Raw genomic sequence first — 19,019 nt, 5'->3', positions numbered from 1 at the left:
ATCTCATTCATACTTTGGCCAAAGATTCTTAATCATATCATAGAGTATTCTCCCTCAAACGGTTTGAAGGTTAGAGATCCCTTGTTGCGCATTCACTTGCCTCCATGGCTAAGTAGCTTAACCCCAACGATGTCGTGGACACCCGTGGATGGGGTGACTTTGACATAATCAAAGATCAAGGACTTAACCACAAGACAGCTGTGATGCCTCAGGTCAAATGACTACTTTGCATTATCCTAACCATGAGTTCTCATGTGACATGAATATGAGAACTCTTCGTTGATCGTGTTCAGTGAACTCATTCTCTATTGAGCACCTACGTACTTGTCTTAATGTCACACACACCAATGACTCGAGACTAGTCACTCTCCCTGAGAGAAGACACAGCACGTACTGATCTTAACGGACTGTCAATGCCCAGTTGGCAATCCTATGATCAGGAACGTTTAGGATGTGTCTACGAAAGAATGGTCTCATGAATCTAACTTCTTTAGATCGTATTCTCCCAATCACATATTCCTTGGACTTATCGTTTAAGCATATAACATTTATATGAGACAGCTTAAAACAATAATCTATGCCCTTGATATTAAACTAGATTAGTTTAACATGTGAAATGTCCGTAAAGTATCATTATATGATTGGTTTTAGGGCACATTTCCAACAATCTCCCACTTGCACTAGAGCCAATCAGCTTGTTCATCAGTGATGATACCTCTTCTGTAGTCATTTCATAAATGGCTGAGTAGTAGACCTAGACAATGGATATCTATATGTTATCCATAGAAGCAACCTTGAGAATAACGACGTCACCATTATACAAGATTCTTAATCATGCGGTTCAGTCTCTCATTTGAGTTCGGACCTTGATGAGACCTTGATTCCCTGGCTTGAGCTATCGCCCCATTAGTGTCATACACTTTCTGGTTGGAACCGAATAGAGAGTTCATAAATGAACTTTCCCATCCAAACAACATTGTTGTAAACTTCTATATGGCAATATATTTTGCATTCATAATGGAACACACTAAAGTCATTACTTTAATGTTTCCATCCAAATATCTCTTTAGTCATAATAAAGAGATATCTATTTATCTCTTCATTCATAATGAAGAAACATCTAATGATGGATTAGATTCATAATCTAATACATTTACGCTTCCATTACGTTACTCTAATTCTTCCTCGATCTTTGAGGAATTTATCCTTTACTATTTCTTAAATACTTAAGGACTCACTTGACAGTTGCTATGGTTCTGATCCTGGGCTTGCACTGATATCGTCTTGCACCTTTCTAGGTACAACTCATATCAATGTTTTTCATACAATATGAAATACATAAATCACCTTTCTGCGTATGCATAAAGGATTCTATTTACGCATTATTTCTTTGGGAGTCAAAGAGTACGTTCTCTTTGAGAAGAGCAACTCCTTAGTCTTACTAGAGTTGTCCATTTGATTGAAGTTCATCATCATATGAGAAACTTCCTATCATCTTTTGTCTATATTTAGGGCTTGATATAATCCAATTATATCCTAAAATCTATCAATATAGATTTCCATCCCATGTATATATACTATGTCTCCCATATACATTCTATCTTCATATAATGTTTTAAAGTCATAACTTTAACGAAGAAGTATTCTTTTCATTTCCAAAATTAATATATCATATATATATTTAAATTTTAGGAACATGATTAACTCCCACTAATCTTTTGTAAACCTAGTAAACAAAAGATTCATATACATCTTTATGAGAAATCAAACGATTTGATCCCTTTTGTCCTAAGATGCTTATAGCTCCCACTAGCTTGCTAAGATTCATGATGGATGAATCTCTACAACTTACATGTCTTGTGATTTATAGTTTTAGACATATACTATCAAGACTATCTTAATAATGGTTTCGGAAACCCATATAATGTCCCAACATTGAATCACCATTTAGTTGTAGCTAGCTTATCTTCGAATTAATTGAAACCAAGACTACTTCAAAAATGGTTTCTTCAAAGTCAACCATTCTCTTTGATTGTAGTCACCTTAAGCTACCAATTAGCTTATGAAGGTTTCATTATTTCGGGTCAAATGGTACTTTACCATTTCCTTGAGTATATATCGTATATACACTCAATGTAGTCATAAGGATTTTCATTCTTATTTCTTTCGAATTAAGAGGTGCAACTCTATGACATAGTCATAAAGTTCAAACCATTCAACTTAGACGGTTTATGAATCCTTCTCGACTACCTTGGAGCTTTTGGTATAGGAACTAGGTTGTTATATTTGTTGATTACTTTCTTGTCTCTCAAAGAACCCATTCTTTGAGTTCTATCTCTCGTTCATTTGCTCTTAGGCAAATCATATTGTAAGATTACAATGAACTACCCAACAAAACAACATTTGTTAGTTGGTTTATAGAAGCGATATCCAAAAGTTAATTTAAGGATATCCCACAAGATTGTTATCAAACAAATATTGCTTATTAGCACACATCCCCAAATCTTAACATGCTTGAGATTTGTCTTTCTTTCCAACTACATCTAATGGAGTTATGAAAATTTTGGAAGATCTTCTAATTTACAATCATATTGTTTTAGAAGTATATATATCCTATATATGGGTAATAGATAACAACTAACGAACTAAATCTTATTCGAGTTCGTTCTTCTCCTAATGGAGAAATACATTATTTTATGATGCTACTTTCCTTGAATGTCTTTCAAGGAAACTCATCTAAAGTGTTACCTTTCCTTGGATCAAATCTAAAGAGGTAAATACTTTAGACATCTTACTCATCTACTTACATTCCTTGAATTCTTTGAAACCTTTTGCAAAGTATTCGGACTTGTGTTTATTCAAAATAAACTATAGTCCAACCGAGAGTGATCTTCGGTGAATGTCATATAACATGAGTAGTATTATGTTGTGGACAAGTGCCACTAACATCTAAGTGAATTAACCTCAACAACTTAGTGATTCTTTCTTCTTTCCAAAACAATAAAGATTCGAACATTTCGCCTCTATACAATTTTAACAAGAAGGTATTGGATCCGGATCTAACGATCCAAAGCATCCATCTATGACCAACTCGTAATTTATGATTTAGAGGTATCACAATTTAGTTGAGATTAGTCACTACCTTGCAACCTTTTGGGTTTTAAGCATCATTATATTCTAAACAGTTAACACTACCATATCATCTCTACTATAGAGACAATCAATTAGATTACTATAATCCAATCATTGATTAATAAAGAACAATGTTTTGTCAAACAAAGCATTCATCCATCTCTACTATAGTGACGGAATTAAGTTCCTTAAAATTGGAATGTAAAGACAATCTTTGGTTTTTCCAATTTCTTTGGTAGTTCATATGAGGAAGTAAGTACTATCTGCTTTCGCAGAGATCTATATTTTATTCACGTTCCGAATGTGAAGTACCTTAACTTCTCTTATATATCTTCTACTTCTTATTAGTCACACTTTTACAACGATTGTAAAACATAGTTACTAATACGGAATCAAGCATTCAAGTAGAAGAACCAACTGTTTTGAACTATTCAAGAACAATTTACAACACCTTCGAAAGGTGTGTTCTTGACACTTGCAAGACATTTCTTGCAAATACCCTTTCCAATGTCCATCCTTTTATAAAGAAAGTTTGTTCCCTTGGAGTTAATTTTTATCTTCTTCATTTGACTTTCACCTTTGACTACAATAGTCATGGTCCCTAAACTCCCACTATCTCTCTTGAAACTTATTTCAATTGTGTTATACACATCAAACATTTTGGAGAGCATGTGGTTATTGTTCACTACATAGTTTACAATAAACTTAGTGAACCATTAGGATAAGGAAACAAAGGTGAAGTCCTTGCCTAGTTTCCGTCTCGTTAAGTGGTTTTAACACTTCAACACTCAATGATTCAAAATCATCATAAGTCCATGTTGATGGACTATTTTTGTCAACCAACCATTATGTTCTAAACATAATTACAAACTTTCAAGAGTTGTTCAAGGCAACTCTCATTTCTTCATACAACAATTTGTAAGTGAAGAATCATGGCACATAAAGTGTCCATGCCCTTGTGCTTACTTCTAAAGTTCCTTGTTCATGTAACAAAGAAACAAGCACTAATGTTTGCATTGATTAAGGGTTGTTCAAAGCAACTCTTATTTCTTCATACAACAATTTATAATTGAAGAATTATGACATTAAAAGTGTTGTCCTCTTTATGATAGACATTTTCTAACATATTCTTCTACTGATACATTATCAATAGGAAGATTGTGAGGATGAGACTACTTAGGTACATTTACAAGCCATTAAAGACAATCTATGGTTTTGTAGTACCAAGTCCGGAAACTAAAGCTTTCGGCTTTTATTTGTCAAGTGTTGGATAGCGTTTGCAAATATATTGGTAAACAAATACATAACGAATATAAATTGATTGATTTTAAGCCATTTGATTCGGGTCTTTAAATTAAATAGCACCACCCACTATTTTTGGCAAATTCCATATCCCTCATTGGAATTCGAGAGTTTTGGAGGAAACTCTTAGTAGGGTATGGGAGACTCACTACTACCAAGCCCACCTCAGAAGAAAATCATATTGGCTAGCGTTAATAATAATGAGAGAGTACGTTTACTCATTTGCATCTCTTGCAAGTACCCATCTAGTTTGGCCTCTAGAGAATGATGCCTCAGAAGAATATCATATTGGCACATTGCACTTAGTTAAGTCATTCCCACCATGCTAGTTCAAGTAGGGGTTCAAGAATGGCCTCAGAAGAATATCATATTGACCACACTCGTTGCCTACCTTTCACTTCATCATATGTGTATAGGCTTCTCCTGAATGTAAGCACATACTTTGCAACCCCAGAACTGGACGAATACGGTGTATGAGTCACAAACGATTGAAGCCCACCACGGTGGAAGGCCACGAAAGAGTGTTCAAAGTACTCTCACGCTTATCAACTTAATAATGGTTTGGTTGAGGGTTTTAGGTCTCATCACATATAAATATTCATTTTAATCTTTATTAAAACAATTTTGGTCCTATTACAACTATTGGTCCATATGATTGTTTTAGTTGTATATAATACTCCCACTATGCTTATAAAACGGTTTTTAAAGCAAGAGTATATGATACTACTAACATAAACTTTGCATTCATTTGATGGACTATATAGTTGCCTTAGGGCCTTAGGATGACTATAACCTTTGTTTAGATTCAACACGAGCCTTGTGTTGAATCTCGGTCTAGGGATGGAGATTGATTTTAGTTACGCGTTTAATCACATTAAGGCGTGTTGTCTTAGGGGCGTTGGACCCAACTACTTCATTTTCATGCATATCAAATAAAGCAAGAAAGAAGTACTTCAAAGTAAAGGTGAGCTTATGCTCATTACAACATTTGCATAAAACAAATTACCTTAAAGTAAAGAAGGGCTTATGCCCTTTTACAACATTTGATCAAATCAAATTACAACCAAAATCTAATCTACACATTCCCATGGTTCAAACAAATTTGAAACGGCCTTTCACATAGCTCAATTATATTAGGCTTAGGTTCATAATCATCCTTTAATTAATTAACACTTTAACTAATTAAATTGAATGCAACATTTTCATTTGGTTTTTGTATCCATAAAATTGATTTAAATGGAGCTAAATGAAATGAAAATCCAATTCTCATTTAAAGAGACAAAACAATTTTGTTCTCTACCTAATTTGGGCCAAAATGCAATTACCACAACCTTTGGGCAATATTGCAAAAACATAAACTTTTGGGGTCACTTTGTAAGAACACAAAAGTCCACTACTTCATGTAATTACACTAGAACCCAAAATTTAAACAATGTAAAAACTTCATTAAAGGAGCAAAACAATTTGTCCTTTAGCGTTTTTGGACCTAAACGTAAAAACGTAAACTTTTGGGCCAAAGTGCAAATACACAAAAGTATCAAAACTTTATGTAATTGCATAAAAGGCCCCAAAAGTACCCCCACTAGGGGGTGGCCGGTTTTGGAAGAAGAAATGGAGTGATGTGTGTGTTGATTTGTGAGTTTTGACATAAAGCAATCAAGTGGTGCAAGTGGTGTGTGTGAAAGGAAATTAATCCTTACACACCCACTAATATCTCTTACACCATTTAAACAAATATCTAAAACATTTAAACATTTGAAAATCATAAAACATAAACTTTATGAAATAAATCAAAACTTTGAATCAAAACACAAAACTTTTTGTTCTTGGCTAAAATGTCAAGAACAATGAAGAACATTCATGAAAAACTCAAAAAATTTCCATCAACATTTTTCAACCAAAAACATTCCAAAACCATTCAAACTTTAGGGAAATAACATATAACCAAACTAGGGTACATAGGGGTTCCAAAAGTCACTTTAAAACACTTTTAACAAGTCAAACAAGAACCCAAAAAATCACCCTATGTATTTGGCCGAATTTTCCCAAAAGCATGGCACCAAATTTTAGCTCCAATATTCATGCTCATATGAACTACATCTACAACATTTGAGATGGAAAATTTTCTAACAAAATTTACATTCAAAGAAACAAGAATAAAGCTTGTAACATATTACAACTTTTAAATCACAAACTATGAACCACAAAACCCAAAAGGATTCACCAACTACTAGACCTAGGCTCTGATACCACTTGAAGGATAATTTTGTGAAAACATGTTCATTTGAATAACATCTATAGCATGCATTTAACAATTAAAAGGCAGAATCATGCTTGCATGCATTCAAAAACAAAACATTAACCATGAAATTCAAAGCCTAGTAGATTGGTGAACCATTAATCAACTCAAAACAAAGTGAGTTGAGATTTATACCTTTGTAGATTCCTCTTTGCATAAGCAAAGGCTAATCACCCAAAGAGAGGGCCTTCATTCCTTGCATCTTAAATCTATGGATTTGGATGGATGAAAAGGTTTCTCCAAGTTCCCAAAATTGAGAACCTCTAAGTCTCTTCACCAAGGTTAGATTGGAGAAGAAATGAGTGACCTTGGAGTAGTGGGATTGCTAGATGCACCCTCCAAGAGGCCGGCCTCTTTAGAGAGAAATGGAGAGACATGTTCTCTCCAATTTTCTCCAAAACAAACCCTTAATGAATTTTAGGCTATAAAGTTCTTTATATAGTCACTTCTATAAATGACCTAAAGAACCAAAAAACCCTAATTCAACACATATGGCCAGCCACATTAGGGATTTGGGCTTTTGGGCCTTTGTGAATCTTTATTCATTAAATTGTCATACAACTTAAGTCAATGGGCTTGACGTTCGAAGCCCATTGGGCCTTAAGGTCCAAAACTATCCCGAGGTCTTTAACGAACTTATTCGTTTGATTAATTAACATATTAATTAATCCTTGCCATAAATAATTAAACCTTTTAATTATTCTTACTCATCTCCATTGTTTCTTCAATCTCCACCTTACACGGTGTACGATCCATTAGGTTCCTTTTAGCGAGGCAGTGGGCGATTAAAACTCTTTCAAATCGATTGTGAATTGAAACTTACTTTCAATTCTCCCTTTAGTGATTATACACGTTTAGGGCTTCCACAAACCATGAGTGACACCTAGCAGCATATCATGGTTACCCAAGCTAATCAGAAGAGGTGGATAACCTATTCATTTTAGGATTACAAATGCAATACAGTCTTTCTCTAATACAATACTCTTGACCACATTGTTTGGTTTGATAGTTTATTCATGTCTACTATCCAATGTGATTCGTGTGCTTATATGATTACCTTGAATGTGATTTGGAACGCCTTCCTAAATCTCATTCATACTTTGGCCAAAGATTCTTAATCATATCATAGAGTATTCTCCCTCAAACGGTTTGAAGGTTAGAGATCCCTTGTTGCGCATTCACTTGCCTCCATGGCTAAGTAGCTTAACCCCAACGATGTCGTGGACACCCGTGGATGGGGTGACTTTGACATAATCAAAGATCAAGGACTTAACCACAAGACAGCTGTGATGCCTCAGGTCAAAGGACTACTTTGCATTATCCCAACCATGAGTTCTCATGTGACATGAATATGAGAACTCTTCGTTGATCGTGTTCAGTGAACTCATTCTCTATTGAGCACCTACGTACTTGTCTTAATGTCACACACACCAATGACTCGAGACTAGTCACTCTCCTTGAGAGAAGACACAGCACGTACTGATCTTAACGGACTGTCAATGCCCAATTGGCAATCCTATGATAAGGAACGTTTAGGATGTGTCTACGAAAGAATGGTCTCATGAATCTAACTTCTTTAGATCGTATTCTCCCAATCACATATTCCTTGGACTTATCGTTTAAGCATATAACATTTATATGAGACGGCTTAAAACAATAATCTATGCCCTTGATATTAAACTAGATTAGTTTAACATGTGAAATGTCCGTAAAGTATCATCATATGATTGGTTTTAGGGCACATTTCCAACAGTCAGCTCAACAGAATGAGTCTGAGTTGAAGAACTCGAGAAGATGCTACATTCTGCCAGAAGAATAGATAAGACAAGGGAAAATGATACATTGAAGCATGTGGAGACAAGCACAACAAAGCACGTGCCGATTCATCCGCTACTTCTCAAAATCAAAAGTATCTCATATCATCAGGTTTGCAATCACTCTGGCTGGATGACTCGTTTTGACCCTCAAATTCTTGGGTCGACTTGCTAGGCGTTGTGGGCTGCATGTGCCGTTTCACCACCCTTGAATCAAATCCTTAAAGATCAAGTCACCAACTGGAAGAAGAGCTCATCAATCTTAAAGATCATACCGTTGACCAAACTGCTCAGGTGTGAATTAGAAAGATTGAACAAAGCAACAAGTCGTCACCTTCACCTCGTGCCTGCTTGCCATGTGTTCGAGTCAACCTTCAAGAATCAAGCCTCAACGGCCCTTGAAGAAGTTTCCGACCAAATTCAAGATCAAGCCTCGACGGCCCTTGAGGAAATCACAAGTCCGATTCAAGATCAAACGTCCACCATATTTGAATCAAATCTAGTTCAAGAATAAGCTGTAATTGGAGGAATCCAAAAAATCCTCCAACCCAGTTCAAGATCAAAGCTGTGGAAATTCAACAAAGCGCAAAAACAAATACGTGCCGATTCATCCACTACCAAAGCCAAAGATCATCTACCACATGAAGCTCCTTGTGGTCCAATTTCAACCTTCAAGATCAAGCCTCAACGGCCCTTGAAGAAATTTCAAACAAAGTCCAAGAACAAGCCTCAACGGCCCTTGAAGAAATCTCCAGCCCAATTCAAGATCAAGCCTCGATGGCCCTTGGATTGACATCTACAGTAAGGGACTTCAAATCGCATCTCCTACACGTGACAAGCACATGTATACGACGCACCTTGAAGTGGGGGCATTTGTAGACATCGAAATTGCGATGAAATAAATGTTCACCAACGCATTAAAATTTTGACGTGTCAAGGCATACATGGCATATGCCACGTGTCATACAAATTGTACACATGGTGTGTGACTCAACAAAATAAAAAGAAATACCCTTGGAGGATTACACAAGTTTTTCTTCTCATTTTGGGCAATGACAAGGCAAGCACATTTCAATCCATTGAAGATCAAAACAAGGTTTTCTTCTCATTTTGGGCAATGACAAAGCATGCACTTATCAAGTTTAAAATGATATTAAGTGGAAAATTAGGCCATAAAATTAGCACTTCAAGTTGAAAATTGTATTAAGTGGGAAATTAGGCAATGGTGCTTGGAAAAGAAATAAATATTTTGTGGTGGTGATTCATTCTCAAAGCCTATAAATAGGCTTCTACATCAAGGTATCATGAACCAATTCACAAATACATTTCTCTACTCCCAAAATGGAAGAGAATACTCCCCACACATCCAAAATCCTTGAAGCTTTGAAACTCTAAAGCTTTCAAACATCCAACCTCCCAAATTCAAGAAAAATCCCGAAGGATCAAGAAAGCCCTCTTCGTTCTTCGTCAAATCCTCCTTCAAGATCAAGCCCTAACGGCCCTTGAAGAAATTTCTCCTTCAAGATCAAGCCCCAACGGCCCTTGAAGAACTTCCACCAATTCAAGATCAAGCCTCGACGGCCCTTGAAGAAAGTGTTCAACAAGTCCACACAACTGTTCATCCTAAGATCAAGCCCCGACGACCCTTTTGGATGAACAACATCACCAAATCCACATAACTGTTCATCCTAAGATCAAGCCCCAAAGGCCCTTTGGATCAACAACATCAACAAATCCACACAATTGTTCATCCTAAGATCAAGCCCCAACGGCCCTTTGGATCAATAACATCAACAAATCCACACAACTGTTCATCCTAAGATCAAGCCCCGACGGCCCTTTTAGATCAACAACATCACCAAATCCACATAACTGTTCATCCTAAGATCAAGCCCCAACGGCCCTTTGGATCAACAACATCAACAAATCCACACAACTGTTTATCCTAAGATCAAGCCCCAACGGCCCTTTGGATCAACAACATCAATAAATCCACACAACTGTTCATCCCAAGATCAAGCCCTAACGACCTTTTACACCAACAATCATCCACCAATTCAAGATCAAGCCCCGACGGTCCTTGGATCAACAAGCCACCGTTCTTCAAGATCAAACCCAAAAGCCCTTGAAGATCTGTTCATCACTGTTCTTCAAGATCAAGCCCAAAAGCCCTTGAAGATTCGCTCATCACCGTTATTCAAGATCAAGCCTCAACGGCCCTTGAAGAAACACTCATCCTCAAGATCAAGCCCCAACGGCTCCTTTAAGATTCGCTCAAATCCACCTTCAAAGATCAAGCCCACGGCCCTTGAAGAAACTTCCAACAGTTCATCCAAAATCAAGCCTCCACGGCCCTTGGATCAACAAAATATCCATAAATCAACACCTTACGGAGATCGAATCAGAGGATCAAATTTGAGAGAGATTGTAACCCAAATCCATTAACACCAAAATATTATTTTGTGCACATTGTTCTTGTCTCTTTCGTTTCAGGAATTTTCCGTGTTCACAATGTTCCAAGCTTTAGTATTTCCTATCCTTTTCTTCATAACCCCTCACCTAAGCCTTACATTACAACCGTGTGAAAGACCTAGCTGATCTTTGAGGATATATTCATGGGTGCTAGTATGTACATGTTTTATCCATATTCTTAGTGTTTGATTCATTTCATGAGATCGATTCAGAAATTGTGCTTTTATTTCGTATTTCATATGTGAGAATTTTGATTCCCTTTTACATAATGTCACTCACATATGTTTGTGGATAGACTGGTCCTTAGGATCTAAGTGAAAATTTGAGTGATATCTGTGAGGAATAGAGTTGAGGCGAATTCTATCTTTAGCATTTGAGTATGTTGTCTTTGAAGTCATGAATCATGGAGTAATATTTTTACACTTAACATGTGATACGATTCTTTGAAGTGGCAGACTTTTGGTTTGGATGTATGACTAAGCTTTCATTGGTTCTTATTAGTTTGTTTCAAGTATGCTTTAAACAATTTGTTTGCAGAGTCTGTAGATGTATGTGGGCATCATCACTGTAAACCCTCAAGAGACACAACTCCTCCGACTAGGGACACCTAGAGGTTTAAAGGCTTGTTGCACATGCTCAGTGCAATCGTTTAGCCAGCGAAAGTGGTATAGTTAGATTTTATTGTTTTTGTGTGTTTTTAGTTATAGTTTTGCTTGAGGACTAGCAATGCCTCCATGGATCCATGAACCAAACCCGTGAGATTATACCAACGAAGTATTGGAGCAAAAAGAACACTCCATGTCAAGTAATTGGTGGTAGTAAGTTTAATCGGAACCATAGAACCTATGTTTTGAATTGTGATGGAGGTGTTTGCATAAGAGGTTGAGGAATTAGGGCTTGGAATTGCCGGAATTGTCGAAGGAGAGAGATGAACGGGAGACACCGTGGCCGATGACGGAGAAGTAGAAGTTGCCATGGCCAAGATTTAGGGTTAGAGGTCGACGATCATAGAAGAAGTTAATCAAAGAAGAAGAAGATCAGAGCAAGAACAGGAGGTTGGATCGAAAAAAGTAGGTCGTTAGAGAGAGAGGCAGTTGATACCATATTGGAAAATGTAATTTCATTTCATTTAAAAATAATAATATTCCAACGAGAGTATATATACATGTAAAATTAACACATGTGCAAAGTAAACCAAGCCTAACAAACTAACTGTCCTAACAAATACTTAGCCTCTAAGTTTTATCCCTTGAGGAGACATTTACAATTTTATCCTTATTAATTTTGCATGAAACAATGCCTGGCCACATGCGAGAGAGAGAGAGAGAGAGGGTACAGAATAACATACAACAAACGCAAAGTCACGCTTCATATTCACATCACTTACTGCTGTGTGTAAACGGGTTCCAAAAACAGTAAGGTGATATACAAGCATCAAGGGGATGAGACTTCGACCCTTACAGATATGAACTAAACACCACTTTGAGATTGTTGCCTTTTCCATAAAAAAAAATTAAAAAAAAATTAAAAAAAACGCGATAATATTATTATAGAAAGACTCGCCAAATCCACCAATTGGACCTCTCACCAAGACTTCCAGGTTTGGCAAAAAGCCAAGGAACCTTCAACAAGATTATCAAACTAAATACATATATAAAAAGAGATATCGAATTAAATTTTGATTTGATATTTGATATTGAACGGTAATTATCATAAAATGTGAACTATATATAAAAATTTAATAATATAACCTCATTCACTTGAGAAAGCATTCACAAAGAAATCCAAATTCACCCAGCAAAATGTGTGTTCCATTTTTAGTTGCACACTGAGATCCCACGTGCCCGCTCCAAAAGGGTTAAGTTTGGTGGTTGTTCCTTCATGTTAGCCTAATCTTGTGGACTCCTAGCCTCCCGGGATCCCGGTTTGTCGCATACAATTTCATATGAATCCATAAATTGTACCATGTTATCGTTTAAATACTCCGACGATATACCTCTCTTGAGTCTTTGGTGGTTTTGCAAAACCAATATCGTCATCTATGGCAGTCTGTTGTAGTCAAGGGTCGCAGTAGTTTCTTAGCCACGCAGAAGCAGATTTGAGGATACGAAGTTCACCATTGAGGAGATCCCGAGCCATTTGCCTCCGGATATGAAGTCTTCCGCATGTAATGGGAGAACTTACAAGTCCCAAAGACTATGCATACACTCAAGAAGCACATAAAGGAGTTACTACATTTGTTGTCAGATGCAACATTATGTTACAACATGTCAATATGAGTATGCTTAAGAATTCCTTCATTCAAAAGAACTATAATTGGTGTATGCTCTCGTGAATTAATGCATTATCATAGAAAATAATGAACTCATTTAACTTAGCTTAGGCAAGTTCTGTAAACCGACGGGGTAAAACAGCTAGCATCTTTACCATGATAGATGCATCATAATCCTCAGCTAATCGGGTTAATTTTGATACCAACATCTGATGTGCTTTAATCTCTCTGCTGCTGTTTGTTAAAGGACGTCGAGCCAATCGACCATCATGTTCTGCAGCTTCCTTGGCCAGGTCACTAAGTTCTGAATATCAAGAAACAATCAAGAAACTATTTGCAGATGGGCCATAAAGGTAAAATGAGCTCAGAAGCATATCAAGCAATGCATGCGAGTAAGGTAACATGAAGAGAACACACCTTGAGGAGAGGTGCAACATAGAACACGAGCAAATGCACGAAGTGACTGTGGAATACCTTTCCCTTTTCCACTACCAGACCTAACTTCCCTATGTCATCATACAGTTATTGTAAAAGATTTTCATTACAAGTTATCAAGTCGTCACGCGGATAAATGCATTAGTTAAACAAGACTGGATATGGAACAAAAGAGCAGAATATTTGGTGACTTCACATATTACCACTACATACGGGGGACAAAGGCCATCACGTAGGCAAAGGAACATAGGGGAAAAACATAAAGGAAATAAAAGAGATACAGTGCATCACTACCAACTTGATAGTGAAAGAGTCCATTGAAGAGTCGAAACAATTGACATCATTACTGATTGGTCTGTGATGTCTCTTCAAAAGTTCCCACTTCATTTCACGAAGTACATCATCATGAGGTATATTGCCCTGGATCTGGACCTGAAAATAGACCATAGGCATCCCTAAACATTTACAGATTACAGATTACATGTATCAAAACCATCATCTAAAAAGAAATGATGTAGAACATGTATTCAATATCTTACTAATTAACATTGGGTTACAGAATATTCTTGTTTATCGAGTCTTCAGCAAACTTACTGAACAAAGAGATTACAAGTACTCAACTAAATTGCAATTACTATGCTCCCATGAAAGACATCCAACTTATCAAAGAGGTTCTTGAGCAAGTGCTAGATCAAAAATATTCTTGTTTATCGAGTCAAAGACAGAATAGTTTTGTTACCAAAAACAAACTTCTAAGTCAAAGTGTTAAATCAAAGTAAAAAGTGTGAACTAAGCTACAGAAAGATTTTCCCAACATAACAAAGCGATCATTGTGACTAAAGGAAGCTGAAATCCAAGACTGACCTGGTCGTGAATGTTGTATGAATGTGTGAACCCAAAGTCCAGCAGCAGGGTAGCATTTGAAAATTTTCCGTATCTTATCAGTACCTATACAAATAAATTGAAGTCCAGAGTTACAACTTTAAACAACCACTTCTGCAATGTAACCATAGTCATGAAATCCTCCACAGGGTGTTGCCATATACCTTCCATTCAAAATATATAAATGCATAATAGGGAAGTTAGTGAAAAGAAAATACATACAGTAAGTAAAACCCCAAACTTCAGTAATTTCTAAATATTAATTTCACAGCATATCTCACACAATATTGTGCTTTTTACTCTAACATAGACCCTATGTGCATGTGCTGTGATCCGTTATCTGTTAACAAACATGACCACCAAGGAATAAAAAGTTTCACAAATTTATTTAAAAAATACATAAGAAATTAGCAGAAGGTCATGAAATCTCAAACCCAAATGAGATGCATCTAAAACGAGTATGAGTAGTCCAGAAAAACAAAAATTGATCAATTGCTTCAAAACAAAAAAGAAATTCCAAAAGGTACATGTAATTTTAAAAAGGGGAAACAAGCCATCTAATTAAGTACCATCTAACCTGTTCACCAGGAGCATAACTGCGGTCAGCAATGACCTGCCCAGATATATGACAGGCATGAAAAATCAAGAATCAGTTTCCATAAGAGTGCAGACTGAATAAGGAGAATATAAATTCTTGTACTCCTATAACCAAATCAAGATGTGAGATGGAGAATCAAAATGCAGAATATAAAATTCTTGTACTCCTATAACCAAATCAAGATGTGAGATGGAGAATCAAAATGCAGAGAGAGAGAGAGAGACAGAGAGAGAAAGAGTACCTCTGAGAACTGTTTGTCGTCATCACTCAACACAATTGATTCCGAAGTCCCGTCATGATTCAAAAAATCAGCAAATGGGATCTATAAAATAATTTAATAATCTAAACATTCATAATTAAAGAGGAAAACATTTAACTTCCATCATAAAGTTTATAACACTATTTACAACTTTATAAATGTGTTACCAGGGAATAACCCTTCGTGCTTCCCCATGCTCGAGAAGTAACTGCAAAATCCACCATGAGATGCAGTAGGTAAATGGAAATGCAATAGGTATATAGGTAAATGTATAGATCTTTAAGAGATGCAATAGGTATATAGGTAAATTGTCACATCCCGGCCCGGGTCCACCACAAACAGGGCCCATTCCACCACCGTAGCACGATATTGTCCACTTTGGGCTTACCATTCCCTCACGGTTTTGGTTTTGGGAACTCACGAGCAACTTCCCAATGGGTCACCCATCCTGGGAGTGCTCTGGCCTCCTTCTCGCTTAACTTCGGAGTTCCGATGGAACCCGAAGCCAGTGAGCTCCCAAAAGGCCTCATGCTAGGTAGGGATGGGAATATACATTTAAGGATCACTCCCCTGGGCGATGTGGGATGTTACATAAATGGAGATATAACTAATTTAAAAATATGAAACTGGATCCCATTTATAATCTACACCTCTGCTGGCATTCATTCATTTTATCAAATTGAATTAAGTACAATTGAAGATAATTCAGACAGATTAGGACATGAAAATGCTTTAAAATGTAGAAGCTACCTAAACCATAAGTGTGCATGAAATCCTTATAGGTGATACTTTTGAACATTTCAGGGAAGTTCTTGAGAGCCTGAAAATATGCCTTAACAACAATAATCAGAATCTAAACATTAATAACAAAGCAGTGATTGAAAATCATCTCATATCTTGAAGTAAGTATTTTCAAAAAGTTATTAAGTTGATGGGATGCCCCACTATTCCAAATTCTGAAAAATTTGTGCCACATTATTCTAGTCGTATTGACTGGTTACTCTGGTTGATTAGTTTTGCCCGAACATTAAATATAATGGGTCATCGAATTACATGCCACCAACAGTTTAAACCCCGAATAGAGATGATGATATTAAACTTTAAAACGTATACACGGTTTAGGTTCGAGCATTAACGTCCCAAAACCATGAGAATAAAAAAAATCAAGTATTTACCATCCTAATTGCCAAAAATTCCTTTTCGATTTGAGATCTTTGGTTAATTGTTTCCTGATATACAGAGCTTTGGCGAATCAGCTCCAACTCATCGTCACTCCAAAATATCTAAGAATATACAAACAAAATCCAAGTCAAAAACAGTGAATTCTTGCCACTCAAGAAATGTGTACAAACAAACAAATCAACTACATGTAAGGACCATTGATCAGTTAAATTCTTGTTTCATTCGTGTCCAAACCACGCTGTCCGAATTGACCGTCTAACAACATAACCTACCTAATTATCTCTAGGAATGCAAATGATAGCTTAATATCATATTCATAACACTCACCGTGCAATGCATCTCCTCCGGGCAAGGAAGCCGGCGGATGTAAGGGGCCCACCCGGAATCCTGCATAAACAAAAACCTCAAACTCCACAGAGAAAATCTTTCCACAACATAGTAAATTAAACTAGAACAGCAATCTACATTGCCCATTCTCTGCTCTAACAAAACGACAGCGGCAAGCTTTGCAGCATCGCCAACTTCATCACTCAACAAATCTTTCAGTTCTGGAACGAGATTATCCGAAGCTAGTTGCTGCAATTACAAACCAAAACAAAGCCTCTTAGATCATAAATTAACAATTTAAACTGTGATTAAAGTCTTAGATAATTTGGGATTAAGGTTTACCACGCTGTACGGAACCTTCAAAACGCAGTCTCCAGCCGTTATACTCTTTGAAGCAAACAGAGACGTTCCGTACGCCGATTTCCCAATCGAAAGCGCTGACGAAATATCTGCGCCGGCCTTCCGCTTCAGCCACGGCAAGAAGTCATCGAATTCGTCGACCTGGTAGAGAATGATGAATTGTTAGCAGGAATTTGAAATGTTTCGGTTTAATTCCGGGATTGTGAAATTCTCTGTTTCGATTTTGGGATACCTTGGGTTGGGACAAGGAGTGGAAGTTGAGCTTGGTGTTTAGAGTGTAAGAGAGGCTGAGATGTTGACGGCGGGGAAGCCAGCGGATATTTAGCATTGCGGTGCGGGATTGAGACGACGTCGTCGATTAGGAGACTGTTGGCTTGGCGCTCCAGGATAAATATTTCATTTGGTTTTTAGGCTCCTAAACCCTAAAACCATACACCATTTGTTTATATATATATATATATATATATATATATATATAATATACAGAGAGCTTAAGGGGAGGGATCCCCATTTTTTGAAAAAAAATGGGGATTAGGTGTGGGGCCCACTTCACATTTAATTTTAACGATTCGAACCGTCTATTTTGTTAGTCTCGATTCATAGATCATCCTTGCAAAATATTAGCTAAATTGGAAATGTTTAAGACATCTAATTGGGTTCAAGAAAATGAACGAATACTTTGTTATATAAGAAAATATGAAATTTGATTTTGATAATTAAATAGGCAAATGGTTTCGGATTGAATTGAATTTTTGCAAGGATGATCTATGAATCGAGACTAACAAAATAGACGATTCGGATCGTTGAAATTAGATGTGAAGTGGGCCCCACACCTAATCCCCATTTTTTTCAAAAAATGGGGATCCCTCCCCTTAAGCTCTGTGTGTGTGTGTGTGTGTGTGTATATATATTGGTCAAAGAGATTCATTGAAAAAGGAGAAACTCCAAAACTAATACAACATACCAAGGCTTTAGTCACCTTCCCTGAACATGACAACCCAGAGCCTAGTGAGGACAATGAGACCGTCTCGATAGATAGAATATGGACTAGAGCAATAAGTAACGACATTCTTAGTTAAAATAACAGGATTCAAGTTTGCTTGTGTGTACGTGCTTGTCATAAGTAGATGATGGGGTTCTAGTCACATAAATCACGTATTTTTATATAAGTGGTGGAAAATTTTACTTTTTAAGTTATCAACTTTTTAACACACATATCTCATCATTTGTTTAGTGACACGTGATGTACCATCCCATGTTCCAGTCACACTGAAAAAAATCTTCCATGCGAGGAAGGTATGGAGAATTAGTCCGATGCTTGAATTTTTTTGTGGTATTTCTATAAAATCCAAAGAATACATGTGGCGTTTGTGAAAAAAAAAAGACCGAGCACAACAAAAACCGAAGCAAGTTTCGGCAAATAAGGTAAAAATAAGGCGCAAAAATTCGTTTCCCAAGCCAACATAAAAGTCTAGCTCGAATTTTCTCTCTCGTCCGTACACCCGAGCCTATCTACTCTCAAACTCACCAAAAACTACATGGATCAAGCTTTTCAAGGTCACCATCGTGTTCCTCTCAAGTCTACGATCTCAACCATACCAATAGTTTGAGGAAAGGATAAGTTTTACACGGGAACTCACGAGCTCCGGCGAGGTGCTCTGTACTTCATTGTGATCGTGGATGTT

At 36.8% G+C, this 19,019-nt stretch overlaps 1 protein-coding gene across 8 annotated transcripts; it reads right to left on the bottom strand.

Moving 5' to 3' along the window:
* Positions 1-12,685: 12,685 nt before the first annotated feature.
* On the bottom strand, positions 12,686-17,775 carry LOC103435718 (uncharacterized). 8 transcript variants are annotated; one of them, XM_070822344.1, is made up of 14 exons: positions 17,567-17,775; positions 17,317-17,475; positions 17,113-17,223; positions 16,975-17,034; positions 16,641-16,748; positions 16,216-16,285; positions 15,633-15,673; positions 15,448-15,528; positions 15,186-15,221; positions 14,591-14,674; positions 14,025-14,158; positions 13,709-13,797; positions 13,447-13,595; positions 12,686-13,215 (listed from the first exon to the last, which is right to left on the bottom strand). In XM_070822344.1, exons 1-14 carry the CDS (start codon positions 17,660-17,662, stop codon positions 13,078-13,080), a joined length of 1,356 nt encoding a protein of 451 aa, XP_070678445.1. In that variant the 5' UTR covers positions 17,663-17,775; the 3' UTR covers positions 12,686-13,077. The 8 variants fall into 8 exon arrangements, with proteins under 8 accessions (XP_070678445.1, XP_070678444.1, XP_070678441.1 ...); XM_070822343.1 differs by having other exon boundaries at positions 16,216-16,297; positions 17,567-17,771; XM_070822340.1 differs by having other exon boundaries at positions 16,216-16,297; positions 16,975-17,223; positions 17,567-17,771.
* Between the last annotated feature and the right edge of the window lie 1,244 nt (positions 17,776-19,019).

The sequence above is a fragment of the Malus domestica genome, chromosome 01 (assembly GCF_042453785.1).
Source record: "Malus domestica chromosome 01, GDT2T_hap1".
NCBI lineage: Eukaryota > Viridiplantae > Streptophyta > Magnoliopsida > Rosales > Rosaceae > Malus > Malus domestica.
The sequence above is the reverse complement of the archived record's forward strand: the minus strand, read 5'-3'. Positions and strand labels throughout refer to the sequence as shown.

What these genes read in the sequence shown, in the direction of transcription:
- LOC103435718 (XM_070822340.1), bottom strand. Translation starts at nt 17,662, where the DNA reads ATGCTAAATATCCGCTGGCTTCCCCGCCGTCAACATCTCAGCCTCTCT. An exon ending in CGGAGGAGATGCATTGCACG is followed by an intron (nt 16,749 to 16,974) that starts GTGAGTGTTATG and finishes GTATATTCTTAG; the next exon opens with ATATTTTGGAGTGACGATGA. An exon ending in ATGGACTCTTTCACTATCAA is followed by an intron (nt 13,798 to 14,024) that starts GTTGGTAGTGAT and finishes ATGATGACATAG; the next exon opens with GGAAGTTAGGTCTGGTAGTG.